Below are 18428 nucleotides of genomic sequence, written 5' to 3' on the forward strand. Positions count from 1 at the left end.
GGACAAGCCTTCATCGCTGATGGCATAACTCCAATGAGCAATCCCCGACTTCAGATGTTACACTTCCTCTACCCCAATGAGGTACAGGTTGGACTTTGGGGGGAGACCTCCAATACAAGGGTTCATCAAGTCTGTTCCGATGTTGGACTCTCAGGCTGTCAAGCCTTTGCGGTTGTGCAGGAACAGACCAAATGGCAAATTATTGCTACGGCCGACTATCTGGCTAAGCATTGAAGAAGAAAAGATTGTATTTAGGGTTGCCAAGTGTCCTGTTTTTGACTGGTCGAAAAGGGACCCTGGTGGCTCCGGTCAGCATTGCTGACTGGCCCGTTAAAAGTCTGGTTGGTGGCGTGGCTAAGGCAGGCTCCGTGCCTGTGCTGGCTCCGCAAGGCTCGCAGAAGTGGTGACATGTCCCTGCACCCCAAGGTGCAGGGGCGGCCAGGGAGGCCATGCATGCTGCCCCTGACCTGAGAGCCGGCTCTGCAGCTCCCATTGGCCGAGAACTGCGGCCAATGGGAGTTGCGGTGACTGTGCCTGTGGGTGAGGGCCTCGCACAGAGCCTCCCTGGCTGCCACTGTGCTTAGGAAACAGAGGACATGTTGCTGCTTCTGGGAGCCGCCGCAGGTAAGTGCTGCCCAGAGCCCGCTCTGCACCCCCAACCCCCTTCTGCACCCCAGCCCTGAGCCTCCCCCCACGCACCCCAACTCCCTCCCATTTTCTGCAGTCAGAAAGTTGGCAAGCCTAACTGTATTGTAGACTTCAGATCATTCAAAAGATTTGTATTTACACAAAAGACAAAAAAGCAATTTTGTTATTTTGCAGAGAGCTGGATTGAAAGATGTCTCAATGAAAGTGAAAACAAACGGTATTCCAGTCACACCTCTCTGGGGAATGTTTCTAATGATGAAAGTAAGTAATTTTTCATTCCGTTTAAGTGAGGTTATGGGTATGCCCACGTGCAGAAGTTAACTTGTTTAAACATGCCATTGTAACACTGATGCTTACATTCAAAAACTCTCTTTATTTCATCATGACATTGAATATATAAAGAAAAAATTACATGCCTTATAATGAGGGTAGGTCTACACTGCAATACAAGGAGCGATTGCAGTTCAGGTAGGAATGCCCATGTTGACAGAGTTAAAAATAGCAGTGCAGACATGGGGTCACTGGCTTCAACAGGGGCTAGCAGCGCAAGTACATACCTTGGATTCTGGCATGTTTGTACAGCCCTTGCTAAAGCCTGGGCTACCGCATCTGTACTGCTATTTTCAGCAGTACTGCAAGCACGCCTTGGATCGCAGCATAGGTGTAGACTTAGCTGCACTGTGCTGTTTTTCAAGTTGATGATCTGGTAAATGAAGTGAATCTTGTTGTACAGCACAAAAAGGCAGTTACACTCTCCACGTGATTTAAAACTATTAGTTATTATTTGTGTTGTGGTAGCAACTACGGACACCAGTCGTGGACCAGGATCCCACTGTGCTAGGCACTGTACAGACAGACAGCTGCCCCAAACAGCTTACAATCTGAGGACTGTAAAATAGTGTATATTCAGGTTTCCAAATCCAGTCCTTGTTGGAATGAAAGAGTGTTTCAGTTGTGTAGTCCAAAGAGCCAGGTTACTGCGATAACTGATAATTTTATACATGTTTTCATTAGAATGTTTGCTAGCCTCCCATTAAAAATGTATTGAAGAGCGGTGAAGGAAGCAGTGTTGTCTGTTGGTTAGATCAGGATACTCTGAGTCGGGGCTTCAGTAGGGCTCTGTGTGGGCACAGGGGTCTGCCTGAATAGAATAGGTTGCAGGATTCGGGGTCCACTGTATAAAAAGTTATGACCTGTAAAATGCAACTGTCAGGATTAGATCAAGAACAAAATCTGTTTTGTTTTTGACAGGTGACCACTAGACACTTGGAACGCAGAATAAAACAATAAACAGTGGCTTAATAAATCCTTCCTAATGTGTACATTATGTGTTTAAAAATTAGACTCTCTCAGATTACAATCACATGTTAAATATGCCCTTACCAATGCTACTAATACCTTAAGTTATTAAAGGGACAGTTTCCATTTTAAATCTAGTCAGAGGAAAAAAATATTTTAATTATCTTCAGTGATAGCAATTTTAGTTGTTGCTTGTAACAAGTTTAAAAATCAGGCAGAAATGATTTTTAAGGTGTTTCCCTTTAAATTTTTTTTTTAATTCAACATTTACTTTTCCCCATTTGGGTTTTTTCTTTTCATTTTACTCAATTTGGGGAGAGAAAATAAACATCATAAGTCATTTTCCGTCTCTGCATTTTATGTGTTAGCCCATGCTACAATGTAAGTTTGCATTTCTTACCCTGCAGGCAATTGCTTAGGTCTAAACATAAACACTCTTAACTGAATTTTTTTAAAAAGCTATTTTTTTACTATGCTTTTAAAAACTAAGAAAAACAATCCTCCCACCCCATATTTTGCATCCAATGTACCTGACTGTCTTCCCCCCCGTCACACACACACCCTTTTTGCATTAAGGGAGAATTAAATACTCTGAGGATATCCAGTTGCTATGATATTGATGATATGACAGTACAATAATTCAGTGGTCCTTTCTACACAGGGACTCTGCTCCCCTCTGCTCAGGGCTCTAGGGGGACAACCCTCTAATTTAGAAATATGGGAAGAGAAGAATGGTTGGAATCTCCTGACACTTGTTTGTGACCCCAAAATTGAGAACACATGCTGTAATTCACTGAAGCAAACTGATGAGTTTAGCTGAGGACCACTCATTTGCCAGGGTTTATTTTAGAAATTAAGGAGTTCTTCTAATTGAGTTTCTCTGTAAATAATTCTGGCAGATTCACAACAACCATTTGTTTGCCCGTGTTTTATGTAGACGGAGATCATTAATATCTTATAACCAGGGGTGGTAGGTTTGTAGAAATTTTGGTGGTGCTCAGAACCTGCCCCTGCCCAAACTCCACCCTGCACCTGCCCAAGGCTCTGGGAGGGAGTTTGGGTGGGGGAGGAGGTCTGGGGTGCAGGCCTTAGGCTGGGGCAGGGGATTGGGGTGCAGGGTGCAGGTTCTGGGAGGAAGCTTGGGGATGGGAGGGGGTGCGGAGGAAGGGGGTACAGGGATGAAGGCTGTGGGGTGTGGCTGCAGATGAGGGGTTTGGGGTGTGGGAGGGGCTCAGGGCAAGACTAGGAGTGTGGTGGTGAGGGCTCTGTCTGGGGCTGAGAGGTTTGCGGGGTTAGAGATGCTCAGGGCTGGGACAGAGGGTTGGAGTGCAGGGGGATGAGGGCTCTGGCTGGGGCTGGAGATGAGGGGTTTGTGGTGCTGGAGGGGGCTCAGGGCTGGGGCAGAGGGTTGGAGTGCGGGGGGATGAGGGCTCTGGGTGGGACTGGGGATAAGTGTTTGGGGGTGCTGGAGGGGCTCAGGGCTAGGGTAGAGGGTTGAGGGTGCGGTGGGGAGGTGAAAACTCTGGCTGGGGGTGTGGGCTCTGGGTTGGGGTAGGGCTGGGGATGAGTTTGGGGTGCAGGCAGGCTGCTCCGGGACAGGGGCCAGAGAGGAGGACTCCCCCCAGCCCTTTCCCTGCCGGCAGCAGCGAGCTCTGGGGGAGGAGCTCCCCTTTCCTGCCCCCCCCAGCAGCACACTCACCCCCACCACTGTCACTGCATGTGCTCCTAGGGCCCCTCTCAGGTCCAGGAATCTTCCTTTTCTCCCCCGTGGTGGGTGCCAGTGGGTGCTGCGTGCGCCTCCTCCCCTGCTGTTGCCCCTGACTGTAGCCTCACTGGGGGTGGGGGATGGGGCTGCCTCCTTGCCCAGCCTGGGGCAGGAGCGGTGACTGCAGGCGGAGGGGCCCCCTGTGCTGGTGGAGGGTCCCGCCGGAAAAGGGAAGGGTCTGAGGTGCAAGGGCAGGCTCAGAGTCAGTGTGCCCAGGCAGTGGAGATGGGGGGCACTAGGACCTTGCAGCAGCAGTTGCTGAAGGGAGGCAGCATGGCGCTGCATGGAAGAGGCAGAGGCAGGGACAGTCTGCTCCAGGGCCCGGGGAGGCGTGCAGGAGGGCTGGGGGCAGCAAGAGGGGGCCGGGGGACACTCAGGGAAGGCACAGGGGATGGGGGGGCGGCAGGTGGGGCTGGGGGAACACCCGGCCCCAAATATTGGTGGAGCTGGGCCCCTGGGCTCTGAATATTGCTGGTGTTAAGGCACCACATGGAGATGTAACTCGCCGCCTATGCTTATAACATCAATTTCACACTGTGTGCTAAACCTGAGTATAGCCATCTTTCAAGTGACGCCTGGTATGACTTAATTCCTAATAGCCAAAGAGTTCAACGCTGAGCAGTCCTGCTTTTCAGAACGCTCACGGTCTCTGCAGGCCCAGGCCAAAGCCCATCAAAGTCAACGGAAAGATTCCCATTGACTCTGGTGAGTTTTGGATCAGGCCCTTAGTCCAAGCCAGTCGGAGTCTTTCTTTTAACTTTGAGCTTCGGATCAGGCCCTGTCTGATTAATGCCCTATAGTACGGGTAGCTCTTACTCCAGAGTTTTCTGTTCTGGATCTGCAAAGAGTATGTTGGTGCTGGGCAGGTTTGGGCTTGTTTGATTGGCTAGTCCTTCCACTGCAGGTGGAGTTAACTGGTGTGGAGGTCACTTTGGGTAATGTTCTTTTGCTTTTTGGCAAGTATTAAACCTCCTCTAACTCCCAGGTGTCCCTTGAGCATCTAAAATGGCCACTTCATTGGTAAGCCAAGGAAATTCCATTTGTATTGTTTATCAGTATTTTGCAATGGGTCTTCCATCTGTATTCCATTGTTTATCAGTGTATTGTAATGGGTCTTCTGAGAATCAGGGTCAGGGAAAGAAGTGCCATATTTCAAGTGTCTCTGTGCTGATTCCATTTCCCGATGTGCCTTTAAATACATGAGGTGTGAAAGGAGCTTGTATGAGCATGTGTCAGTCACTCATATATCTGGTAGCTTGTTGGGCTGATGTGAAGTCATTGGCTCAGCATCCATACCTAATTGCAGGCTTTTCACCTCAGCCACAGCAGTTTTAAGGGTACTTATTCAGACCGTTGGGACTGATTTTTGAACCTCAGGACTTTCTGTGATGCCATGCCTGCAGACCCCCACAGAAGCCGTGGCTGCAAAACCCACAGCCATAAAAGTGACATTGACTCAATGCACCTAAATTAGCAGATAGATTTTTCTCATTTTTCTTAAACATATATAGAAAGGAATTTCCATAGCTAATCAGAACTGAGGTCCCCATCTAATCCAGTATCATGTCTTCCACAGTGTCTCATATCCGATATCTCCGAAGACGTTTGCAAAAAACCACAAAGTGGGCAATTATGGTATAATCCATCCTTGAGAGAAACTTCTTCCTAACTTTACGTTAATTAGAGGTTATGCCTTGAAGCAGAAGGGTTTATATCCCTTAAAAGTCTTCCCTTCCCCCCCCCCCCCCATGTAATGTGACTGGTGATGGTTTTTGTCCATATAAATGTCTTATTGCCTTTTTTGAATTCTGATAAGTTCTTGACTTTAGTGATAATTGTGGCAGTGAGTTCTGTCAGCTGATTTTATTGTCACAGCCCCTGGTAAAGCTGTCCCTGCCAGAGACACACCAGACTGCTGTCTTGGGCCCACACACTGAGCCGTTGTGCTTTTAAGCTTCCTGTGTCTGAGCAGAGTCCAGGCACTCTCCTGGGTCTTTGGGTCTCTAGGCACACTCCTGGGGTGCAGATCCTCTATCCAGCACCCCCTTCTGAGAGCTGAGCCTAGGCCCTGTGACTAGAGCCAGCTTGCCCAGGCTCTCCAGTAGCTTAAGCATGCCCCTCCCAGAGCACCAACTTTGAGGGCACTCTGGCTTATGGTTACCCCTTCGGGGACACGAGAGAGATGAAAGCACATAACACACAGACTGTGCAAAGGTTCCAAAACCAATTGCTCTTTACTTTGGATAGCAAAAGAACTATACAGATCCAGCCAGAACAATAAAATACGTATATGCTATGCCCTCCATCACTTCCCTCCCCATCCTGGAGTATTCTTCAGGGTGTGAGTCAGTGTCTTTGCAGGGCCAAGTTTCCCCTCTGGGATTTCATTCTTCCAGGTCAGGCGGCTCTATGATAAAGAGGAGAAGCCCGTCTTGAAGGAGGGGAGTCCTGAAGAGGGGACCTGGAACTCCAGAAAGATACTGACCCAAATCCTGAAGAACACTCCAGAGTGGAGAGGAAAGTGAGGCAGGAAATGGCATATTGGTGTATTTTGTTTTGTCTGGATCTGTACATGTCTTGTGCTATCTCAAGTGAAAGAATGTTTGTTCTTGTGAGCACCCTGTTTGCCTTTCACTATAGTTTTCCCAGCCTTGTTTCCAAGGTTTTGCTTTTAGTGAGGCTTTAGGCAAAAGCTATAGAGTTCATTTCCCCCTGACACATCTTTTCCTATAGTTAGATTATGCTCATAAAATCAGTACCCTGTCCAAGACCACAGCCTGAGAAAATGGGTCTTTCCCGAGGGAGATATCCCCAGCCATTCTCCCTCTTCCCCCACCCTGCCCATCAAGGCTGCTGTACTCCCCTGCTTCTTTGTGGAAGACAGGGATGACTAGTATTAGTCAAACTGTGTAGCTGCAGATTGACCAGCCTCTCTGCCCCCCCTTACCCTGTTTACCCTGCATTCAGGGTCTTTTCTGCGCATAGCTGGCACATAGTATTTGGCCTAGCACCAGTGTTCTAGGTTAATGCCTTATCAGCTTCCAGTTTTCTAACCCCTGCACTCCCATTGTTCAAAAATTCTAGTAAAAGGGAGTGGCATCATCTTCTGTCAAGTAAACGAAATTAAATAACTTTTATTGTTCCCTCTGCTTTGGCATATTCTGCAGAACAGCAGGATTTGGGGATGGGATATTACAATTTAGGGTTTTCTGAAGGTTTCAGCTTTAATGTTCTGTGACAGAATTATAGAATCATAGAAATGTGGGGCTGGAAGGGACCTTGAAACATCAAGTCCATCCCCCAGTGTTGAGGCAGGAACAAGTAAACCTAGACCATCCCTGACAGGTGTTTTTAAGAATAGGTGGGACAAACCTTCAATGATGAGGATTCCAAAACCTCCCTGAGAAGCCCATTCCAGTGCTTCATTAATCTTGTAGTCAGAAAGTTCTAATCTAAATTCCCCTTACTGCAAATTAAATCCATTACTACTTATCCTATTTTCAGTGTACATGGAAAACAATTGACCAGAGACCTTTTTATAACATTCCTTAACATATTTGGAAACTTATCAACCCCCTCCCCCAACCCCCAGTCTTCTTTATCAAGACTAAACATGCCCAGTGTTTGGTTTTTTTAACCTTTCCTCATAGATCAGGTGTTCTAAACCTTTTATCATGTTTGCTCTCCTCTGGACTTTCCTATTTGTCCACATCTTTCATAAAGTGTATGCTATCCTATTATACTAGTAGTGTAAGGAAGATTACAATTAGACAGTCTCTAGGGCATTCAATTATAGTTGAAGGACTAATTCCATTTTACCGAATGTATAAATCTAAATCTGTAGAGAACTCTCAGAGCGTTCTCCTTTGCTGTGTGCATCTTCAAAGCCATTAGAAATTAGAGTTCAGACAAAAGTTGCCTGACCTCATTGTCCTTACCCATAAAATGTTCCTATTGGCTTCCCTGGTTGTTTTGCCATAGGGTGGGATTTTCAGAAGCAAAAGTGATTTACCAGTCCAGCTTCCATTGCAAGACAATGGTAGGGCTGATCAAAAGAATTTCCAGTGGAAAATTTTTGACAGAAAATTGGGTTTAGGCTAAATGAAAATTTTTGCTGAAAGTATCTGCTTTCCTTGCATTTTTTTTGTTAGAAAATTCAATTTTTACCAAAAACTGAAACTTTTTCTGGGTTTGGTTTTCAATTTTTCAATGAAAAGTCTAAATTGTCCCCTGGAAATTTTGGGGAAAATTCACTTAAATTTTTCATGGGGCGGAAAAAAGTCAATTTTCCAACCATCTCTAGTCCATTAGACTTGTGCTCCTAAGTCACGTAGGTGCTTTGGAAACTCCCAGCCTGTACAAGGAACACAGGATCTGCCCTCGGGGCCAGATTCTCACCATGGCTACATAAGAGGGAGAGATGTGGTAACTACTTACCTTAATCTAGCTCAGTGGTTCTCAGCCAGAAGTCTGGGGCCCCTGGGGGGGCTGTGAGCAGGTTTCAGGGGGTCTGCCAACCATGGCTGGCACTGGACTTGCGAGGGCCCAGAAAGCCAAAGTCCTGCCACATGGGACTACAGCCCGGGGCCAAGCCCCACCACCTGGGACTGAAGCCTTAGCAACTTAGCTTCGCGGTGCCCCCTGTGGTGTGGGGCCCCAGGCAGTTGCTCTGCTTGCTACCCCCTAACACTGGCCCTGGCTTTTACATGCAGAAAAACAGTTGTTGTGACACAGCTGGGCTGTGGTGGTTTTATAGCATGTGCCGGGGGGAGGGGGGGAGCTCATAAAGAAAAAGGTTAAGAACCCCTGGTCTAGCTCATTTCAGCATTGGGCCCACCAATCCTAAGAACAGTCAGACCTAGTCTGGAAATTTGACAGGGGAGAAGGGGCTGTTCATCTGAAAACTGTGGAGCTGCTCGGCCTAATTCAGGGAGTTCATCCAAATCTGACCCCTGCTCCCACATAGCCCCTCAGGGGTCCTGTCACACCCACTGGACTGCAGGGGGATGACGTGAGGGGTCGGTACCTCCCTGATGTCCCAGCAGGTATAAGGGGAGTTCCTGGCCAATGGAACTGGGAGGGCGGTGCCTGAGGGTGAGAGCAGCACACATAGCGTCCTGGCCCCCCTGCTTAGGAACCAGACCTGCTGGCCCCTTCTCGGGCGCAGCGCAGAGCCAGAACGGGCAGGGAGCCTGCCTTAGCCCTGCTGCGCCGCTGACGGGGAGCTGCCCGAGGTAAGCCCACACCCCGAGTCCCTGCCCCAGCCCTGAACCCCCCCGAAACCCCTCATGCCCGGGCCCACCCTAGAGCCTGCACTCCAGCTGGCCCCAGCCTGAAGCCTCCTCCCATACTCCAAACCCCTCAACCACAGCGTGGAGCACCCTCCCGCACCCCAAATCCCTCATCCCCCCCCCCCGCCACCAGAGCCCACACCCCCAGCCGGAGCCTTCACCCCCCCCGCACCCCAACCCTCTGCCCCAGCCCAGAAACCCCGCCTGCACCCTGAACCCCTCATTTATGGCCCCACCCCAGAACCCGCACCCCCAGCCCAGAGCCCTTACCCTCTCCCACACCCCAACGCCTGAGGCAGCCCGGAGAAATGAGTGAGTGAGGGTGGGGAGAGCGAGCAACAGAGGGTGGAGGCGATGGAGTGAGTGGAGGCGTGGCCTTGGAGAATGGGTGGGGCCTTGGAGGAGGGGCGGGGCAAGGGTGTTTGGTTTTGTGCGAATAGAAAGTTGTCAAAGCCAGCCATTGTCCTGAAGGTACAATTCAGCTGATGTCCACTGGCAGCACCCTGACTGCTGGATATATGTCACTGGGAGAGCCGACTCACTAGCTCAGCTCCTGGGGATGAGAGATGCCATTTAAAGTGCTATGCAGCGGCCGTGTGTGCACGCAAGTGTGTGCATGCATACACACGAATGGGGCATTGGGATAGCCCGCAGGACTTCAAGTGCTTTTCTACAATTGCAGCTGTAGAGGTACTGAGAACTCTGGTTTTGGAGGTACCTTGAGCCAGGACTTGTTCCCATTTCTATATTTCTTTTACAGAGTTCTTAGCATTCATTTAAATGACAGTAGTTTATTTTAATGTAAGGCACTGTTCTGCTGTGAAGCAATAAAAGAATAAACATAAAAGTAAAGGGAAATGACACGCATTATTATGCTCTTGCTGTATGAATGGTTGCAGAACCAGACCTGAGGCAAGATTCAAACAGAACATTCCATCTCCAAGTTCATGTCAATTTTTCAAAATAGGAAAAAAAATATTGGTTTTATTTCTTTATGAAAAGAAGGCTAACTATAATGTATGGCTCTGCTATTCAATCAGCTACTGAGATCACAAGATGATATTGTATACAGGAGAAGTAGGCAAACCTGTACACAAAAAGGCATACCGGCGCATGTTTAATTTCATACGTACAACCCATCTCCCCCATGGCTCCTCATTCAGGTGCAATTATCCCTCCTATCCACACCAAAAAACCACCCCTTGAAAACACAAACAAAAACCAATCTACTCCTCAACCTCTCCTTCCATGGGATTGCCTTCTCCTCACTTCCACTTCAAAGCAGTGCTTAATTTGTGTCAGGGCTTGCCAGGGCTGAACCCTGGCACTTCTAGGCTTGGCAATTCAGAGCCCTGGCACCTCTGGAGCTTGCTGCATCAGTTATGAAAGTAAAAAAAAATTGCTTGAGCCCCAGCACCTCTTTCATTATAAATTAAGCACTGCTTCCAAGTGTTAGAAAGGAATGAAAAATGATTGCAGGATTCATATATATTATTGTTCTGGAACCAGCAACAGCTCCTTCAGATCTCAGTTTCTTGATTTTACTATGATGTAACCGAAACCAGTGTGTGGGCTGCAAAGTCTGAAAGGAGGAACCCAGGAACAGACAACCTTAGGAGAAGGTTTTACCTGGGGTTTGTGATCTTATCATTAATTTTTGGTGTTAATAAAATTAAGTGCATTGGAGGAATGAGTTTGGACTATTCATAGTGTATAAATTGTGCTTGCTATCAGATTGGATAAGGCACCTGCTCATAGTTCCTTACATGAAAACACAGCAACTAAATGGATAGGGGTAGTGACTATACTGCTGTATAATTTAGATATTGGTAAGATATTTCATACAGTTCCACGTGATATCCTAAGGGAAAATTAAACCAAGCTGGCATAGATGAAAATATAATAAGCATCTAAAAGATAGCCCATTGAACAAAACAGAAAGAATAAATTTAAAAGTTGAAGTCTGTGGAGGGAATAGCATCCACTGGGTTTCACGGGTCAGATACTTGTTCCCATTTTGTTTACCATCTTTGTTAATAAATTAGACAATAAAATAGAAAGTACTAAGTTAATGTTTGACCTTACATCTGGGGAGAATAACCCTAAACATAACAGGAAGAGGAGGCTTAGGGACAAATTCTGGCCTCTTGTGCATGGCTCTGAAATAATAACTGAGGCCATCTTTATGCATCTGTTTATAGATTTTATGTCTTAAAAATCAGCAGCATTGGAAAAGACATTGGTGTGCAAAAAAGCTAGATAGTGCCATATTGTAGGGGGACTGGTAGTGATATCTGTACTTGGGTTGCCAAACACTTTCCATTATGCAAGATTCTTGTGATCTGTTCTCTGCAAACTCTCTGACCTCTATTGTTTGCAGAACACTTTTAATGTTCAACGGGAGGGTTGCCCTCCAGCTACAGAAGTGTCTCTTCTTTGTCTCACAAAATTCTGTTTACATTTTGCTGAGATATAAACTGCTAAAAATGGCCATTTCCCTTCTCTCATTCATTTTCCCTCAGGGAAATGTTGGCAGCCTGCTGGAATAACCACACACATACACAATTCTAAGGGTCTGTCTACACTGAAATGCTACAGCAGCACTGCAGCTGTGTTGCTATATGCCACTGTGGTGTAGACATTTATAACAGCGATGGAAGGGTCCTTCAGTCACTATAGTAAATCCACCTTCCTGAGGGGCAGTAGCTAGCTCGACAGAAGAATTTTTCCATCGACCTATTCGTGTTTACGTGGGGTTTAGGTTGATTTAATGACATCGAATGGGATGTGAAATTTTTTGCAGCCCTGAACGATGTCGGTTAAGCTAACTAACTTAGTAGTGTAGACGTGCCCTGAGGCTGACCTCACGCTGCCCATGTCAAAGCTGCAGCAGACTGTGTCCTGGGAACGTCTGGGAGATTCCAGAGTGGCTGTCATGGGGGAAAACTAGGTTGGGCTCCCCTTCCCTTCCCGCCCTGGGTGTGGCCCGTAACCCCTCTGCGAGCACCATATTGGGTAGAAACCAGCTGGGTGCCCCTGAGACCCAGCAGCATGTTTGCTCCCCATCCCCCAGGGGCACCTCAAGGGGCTAGACCTCATCAACTTCCAGGACAGAGAGAGAGAGAGAGTCCCTCAGGGCAGACTCCCCCGGTGAGAGAGTTGTTACAGTTGCACATAACAGGTTTTGTTTTCACCCTTTTCCTTTTCAAATAAGCCCCGTGAAATTACCTTTTTAAAAACTGTATTTAAACTTGTGCAGCTGTCCTGTGCGCGGAATGAGGCAGGTGTCCTGTGGAAAAAAGCAGTATGTGGTAATGTAATTAAAGACTATATAATATGCCTATGCACAAGGGGACAGAATTAAGGTTGCACAGATGAGCATAAATCTGATGTTTCCTAACTTTCAAGTGAGAACATTCCTTTAATATAACCTAAATCAGTCCCCTTTAAGGAAGTCTTAAGTTCAACACTCAAAACATTCAAAAATCACTTTTGAAAATTTTGGCCTAAGTGCTGGGCAGTATTAAGTAGAGTAGTGTTTCCCGATGTGTGTCCTCAACCCGCCTGGCTTAGCTGAGTAGGAGGAAGGGCACGGAGAGAGTCTACAGTTTCTGCTTTCATTTGAAAAAATGTTGGTCTCCTACTATGATGATTGCAAAGAAAACCTTCAAAAGGTGAAGTGAGTGTAACTGAAGGAATGTAGGAGTTTGCAGAGAGTCAGAAACAATAGCTTTAAGATGTGAGCTGAGCCATTCATTTAAGTGGGTGCTAACTGGGATGGTGATACTTTAAATGGCATCATTGTTAATTATTTCACTGCTCATCAAAGCATGTAAGAAAGGAGAGGAAGCAATATTGCCAGTTTTTGTGATTGTAATTTTTTTATCTCAAGTATTGTGGTATCTGGTGTTTTTCTTTAATTCCCTGCTTCTGGAGTCCTATGATTATGGGAGGCTCTCCACTTTCAGGTTTTTTTAAAAATCCAAATTTCTAGCCCTTGTGGTACAGCAAGAACCTGGAAAATGTGGCACTTCATGATTCAGAAACCTGGGGGCAAATATTTGTTGGTTTGTTGTTGGTTTTGTTTTGGCCTCTGACTCATGGGTTTTGAACATTAGGAGTTGACAGGGCTGAGGAAGTATTATATTAAGAAGATCTACACCAACATTTCCCCAAATGGGTGTGGGGAAGCTAGGAGGACTAGCCAGGAGAAGTGTGGAAGATGTATAAAATTAAGCTGTGTAGCAACACATGGCAGAATGGTGGGGGCCAAAGTTCTAGCAAATAGGCTGGCTAACACAGGGGGTGAATGCAGTCCTCAAGAAGTACCCAATAAGATCAGGAAGTACCACTAGGTGCCATTCTGGCTCCCCCAGAAAGTGCCAAAAAGGCATTCCAGAGCATTCTGGCATGACTCAATAGTTAGTTAGTATCCATTATGCCTCTGGCATTTAGGGCAGCAACGAAGCTCCTCCATTCCTGTGTGTTTCTGGCAAGTCTTTCAATGGTTCCCCAAGTGTGCCCCAGGTTTTTCAGCTCAACTTCCACAGCTCTTTGCCATGTCATTTTCAGGCAGCCTTGTTTTCACCTGCCTTCAGATCTCCATCTTATTGCTATTCTGGTGATGGAATCGGTTTCCATCTGAAGCACATGGACAATCCGTCTCCAGCGCCTCTTGGTAATGATGGTGCTCATATCTGCTTGGCTGCAGTGTGTGAATAGGTCTCGGTTTGAGATTGTTCTGGGCCAAAAGGTTTGGAGGATTTTTCTGAGACAGGTTGTATGGAATGAAGATAGTTTGGACATGTCATACTTTGTCATTCCCCTGCATTCTGCACTCTAAAGCAAGGTTGAAAGTACACAGCTCTGATAAATCTTGAGTTTGGTTTTGGTGTGGTATTTTGATGATTTCCAGAGTCTGTGCCAAGGGAGGGGGGCTTTTTGCTCCTGGCAGGTTCAAACATGCTGGATTGGTCTGTGCGGGAGGGACCAGACAAAACAGACACCCTGGTCCTCCAGGTTGGGGGTTAGGCACAGGGCTAATAACCCTGTCCCATAAAAACCAAAATATATTATGGAAACAGCGCAGAGAAATTGACCATTACTGCATGTGATGGCCTTCAGACATGACTCAAGGGCTGGGTTAAATTGTTAATATTCTGTAGTCAATCCTGCATATTGAGGAGATGTGCTGTCTGATCTATGGTCCATGTACTGTTACAAACTAGGAAATGATGAACCTCGATATCAATACATCTGGGGGTTCTGGTGACAGCAGAGATGTACTGTACATTACTTAAACATCCCTTCTGAGGGGGATTCTGATACCATCTAACATCCCTGAGTATGTACAGCCTTGCAAGTCACATTTGCTCAGGAATTATTTTAAATTTATTTTTTAACTGTTATAAGAATTAATGGGACTTGAGGAACAGTTGCTCCATTAGCTCGAGTGGTCGTGTGCTGTGGTGCTGAAGGTCCCAGATTCTGACTCTTCTTATGACCATGTTGGGGTGGGGGGTTTGTTACATATGACATAACAATAACCCCTATGCACAATTCCTCTCTAATTGTCAGGGCCTGCTGCAAGCCAAAATATGCATAGTTTTAGCAGCATGTATGTGAACTAGTCTAGGGGGACCGTTTTACACATTTCCAGAATTTAGTCTCTATTTTTGGAAGGCTGTGAAGTCTGACAGAATTCTTTGAATAGATGGTTCCTTATCAGCTCACAAATGCCTGAGCAATTCCCACTGAAATGACATACCATTTTTTATTTCTCAATAGATGAGGAAAAAGAAAATAACAGAGCATCCAAACCACACTCGACTCCAGCTACTCTGCAATGGTAAGACTCCTTTTTTTAAAAAAAACCTTTGATAATTCCTTATCATTTTCCTGCTCTGTCCCCAAGTAAAAAGACTGTAGGTCTGAGAAACCTCACAAAGCAATAGTGTTTTCACTGCATGTGGGCATTCTATGCAGTTACACTCTATATGATAATGTGTCTTGCTGGTTGTCCTAATTATGTTTTTTGTATACGGAGCAAGTTCAGATCCAGTTTGCATAAGTCTTTTGGGCAGATGTATTTGCCACCTAAGCAATGAGGGTTTTGGTTTGTTTTGTTTAATTTTAAAAAGATAAAGAAAAATAAATGCCAAGGGTTTTTCAGTCTTCAAGACCCTGATTCAGCAAAGCACTCAACCAGGTGCTTATGTCCACCCCTGTTAGATGTAGGGTTGCCAGGTGTCTGGTAGGGAATGCCTGGTTAAAAAGGGACCCTGGTGGCTCCAGTCAGCACCACTAACCGGGCTGTTAAAAGTCCAGTTGGTGCGGGGCTGGCAGGCTCCCTACCTGGCTCCATGTGGCTCCCCGGAAGTGGCGACATGTCCCTCAGTTTCGAGGCAGAGAGATGGCCACGGGGGCTCCATGCACTGCCCCGCCCTGAGCAATGGCTCCGCAGCTTCCATTGGCCAGGAACCACGGTCAATGGGAGCTGTGGGGGCGGCGCCTGTGGGTGGAGGCAGTGCGTAGAGACGCCTGGCTGTGCTCCGCCTAGGAGCCAAAGGACATGTCACTGCTTGCGGGGAGCCGTCTGAGATGAGCGCTGCTCGGAACCCACACCCTGAAACCCCTTCTACACCCCAGTGCCCAGCCCTGAGCCCCCTCCTGCACTCAAAGTCCCTCCCAGTGCCTGCACCCTGAATTCCTTCCTGTGCCCCAACCCCCTTCCTCCACTCGGAATCCCCTCCCGCACACTGAATCCCACGGCCCCAGCCTGGAGCTCCCTCCTGTATCCCAAACCTCTCATCCCCAGCCCCACCGCAGAGCCTGCACCCCCTGCCCCAGCCCAGATCCCCCTCCTGCACTCTGAATCCCTTATTTCTGGCCCCACCCCGAAGCCTGGACCCCCAGCCCAGAGTCCATACTCCCTGCCACACCCCAAACCCTTTGTCCCCAGCCTGGAGCTCCCTTCTGCACCCCGAAACCCTCGGCCCCAGCCTCACCCCAGAGCCTGCATCCCCAGCCAACACCCTCACCCCCTCCCACATCCCAACCCCCTGCCCCAGCCGGGTGAAAATGAGCAAGTGAGTGAGGGTGGGGGAGAGCGAGCGACAGAGGGATGGGAGGATGGAGTGAATGGGAGTGGAGCCTTGGAGAAGGGGTGGGGCCTCAGGGCAGGGGGTGGGGCAAGGGTATTGGGTTTTGTGCAAATAGGAAGCTGGCAACAATAGTTAGATGCAGTCCAAATGCTTTAAGGTAGAGGAGGAAAAAGAACAGTTGGAGTTTGACTGTGTGATTCACCTCACATGTCATAATCCCACCAGGGAGAAGGAGGACAGGAAGGAGTGAGAGGAGAAATTAGGTGGTGGAGCAGGGAGGGGCAAGGTTGAAAGTAGATGAGAATGCATTAGAGCATTATTGTGTCTTGTACTGTGAATAAGTGAGGGATGTTCCACCTGGTCACACTTATTTACTGCAGCATTTTCATTTGTGTTATGATGACACAATCTTCTGAGCTCTATTTCTGTAGCTTGTGTCTTCTACTTTGGTTGTCTTTTTATTTTTGTTAGTTTTATTTCAGAGAGAGTTGAGGACACAAAGTGCCTTGCAGGAAGTGCTCTGCATCTCATAGGATTGGGCTCTAGAATTGTGATCTGAAGTCAACTGAAACAGTCATTGGACTTTGGATTGGACCCTAGGTACCCTGTTGGAAATCAGTGTCCCCGGACTTGTTTTAATACTTTCCAAAGCAAATAACTTGAGGGGCTATTGTTATCTCCACTCTACTTCAGCTATCAGTAATTTTCAGTATGTCAGGTAACAAATGGATTATTGCCATACAATATCTCACTTAGCAAAATGTTGGAATACTTACCTTGTTGTGTCAGCCTCTTGAGACTCATGTCTTTAAAGGGACATCAAGCAAAGAGCCAGTTTTCAAACAAGAGTACCCAATTTTGCACTTGGACCCTTAGATTGTCACTTAGGCACTCAAATACCCATTTTAGGTTTCTAAATGCTAATTTGAGCACCCAATTGCAAAATTTGGGGGTTCTCATTTATCCATCCCAGTATAAAAATTAGGTTGGTGGTCTACCTCCAACATGCTTCACTGTAGACCTGAACGAATACGTTGCAAAGAATAATCTATCCAATGAATTTGCCTCTTTTCCTGCATGTGGAATATTCATGAGCAGATTGCTGTTTCCTCACATCTGTTGTTTAAAGTTTATTCAGTGAAATTTTTCATTTTATTTGACTATGGATCGATCCAGAGCAACTTACTGTGAGTATTCAGTGTTCTGACTGGAGAAACCCATGAACAATTCTGATGCAAATACTCGCTCAGACTTGCAAATTTAAATTGATGTATAATTTGACTCTGAAAATCACTTTCTGCAAGTATCTATGCCAAAGAAATTTAGTCTCTCAGATGTTTGTGGTCAGTGAATGAAAAGGGTGAGTGAGTATGGCCAAACAGAATTAATTAAAAAGTGAAGAGTGAATATTCATAGGTGTACTGTTATTATGCATTATTCCCCCAGTCTACTTGACCTCAGTACAAGGTAAACAATACAATGTAGGACACTCTATCTAAAATAAAATAGCCAACAGTACTTAGCAGCCACAAATTCAGGACATTGTTTATTTTGTGGTAGTGCCAGTTAGAAGTCTTTCCCCCCCCAAAGGAGCAAATAACATAGTAGCCAAGAAGTGAGATTGAATTGGAACACATGGCAGTGATACCGCTCTCAAAAGAAAACATGCAAATACTATAAACAATATTCAGCCAAACACTTTCAGGCTTCCTCATTCACAAAGGTTAGTAAATCCCTAAACTCCTGGGATATAGAACTCTGCTGGAATGCAGTCTGCACAATAATGCCCATTCAGAAGCATTTGCCAGAGAATCCTAGAATTTAGAAATGTAAAAGGCTTGTTGCATCATGCAGTCTATCTGCTTCCTGCTACCTACACATTACGTTATGTTCCCCCATGTTTATCTAGTGCATGCATTTTCCCTTTTGACTTTTTGCAGAGCATTTAATTCCCTCTATTGAATATTCCACTGAAAAATATGTGAGGAGAGCAAAATACACACAGCAACTTTCTTCTGTGTTTTTAAAATATCTTTTTTCTGGTGTCAAATTAAACAATTCAATTAGCATATTGATTGACGCCCCAGAGCTTCACAGTTTAGCGGCTGTGCCACACAACAGTATGTGGTGTTTCTTCCTTTTGTTTATCTTAGTATTATCTCTTTGAATGTTGTTGGTCTCACCTGGAGAAGCTGTGCTACTGGATAGATTATACTGTATACAAGCAGACACTCAAATATCTTGGCCAGTGTGCTGTAAAGTGCTAAGCTTTCATGGTGTGAAGATGTCGTTTTGCACTGTTCTAAAAAGCCTAACACGTTA

At 46.4% G+C, this 18428-nt stretch overlaps 1 protein-coding gene across 3 annotated transcripts in view; it reads left to right on the top strand.

The window, feature by feature from the left end:
• Positions 1-18428, top strand: part of RFX4 (regulatory factor X4) — a 131751-nt gene that overhangs the window by 25763 nt on the left and 87560 nt on the right. For all 3 annotated transcript variants that reach the window (XM_043542267.1, XM_037880166.2, XM_037880158.2), the window contains exons 2-3: positions 823-909; positions 14791-14851. In XM_043542267.1, the coding sequence (XP_043398202.1) occupies positions 823-909; positions 14791-14851 (148 nt within the window). The remainder of the gene's footprint in view (positions 1-822; positions 910-14790; positions 14852-18428) is intronic.

This window comes from Chelonia mydas, chromosome 1, assembly GCF_015237465.2.
Source record: "Chelonia mydas isolate rCheMyd1 chromosome 1, rCheMyd1.pri.v2, whole genome shotgun sequence".
In the NCBI taxonomy this organism is placed as follows: Eukaryota; Metazoa; Chordata; order Testudines; family Cheloniidae; genus Chelonia; species Chelonia mydas.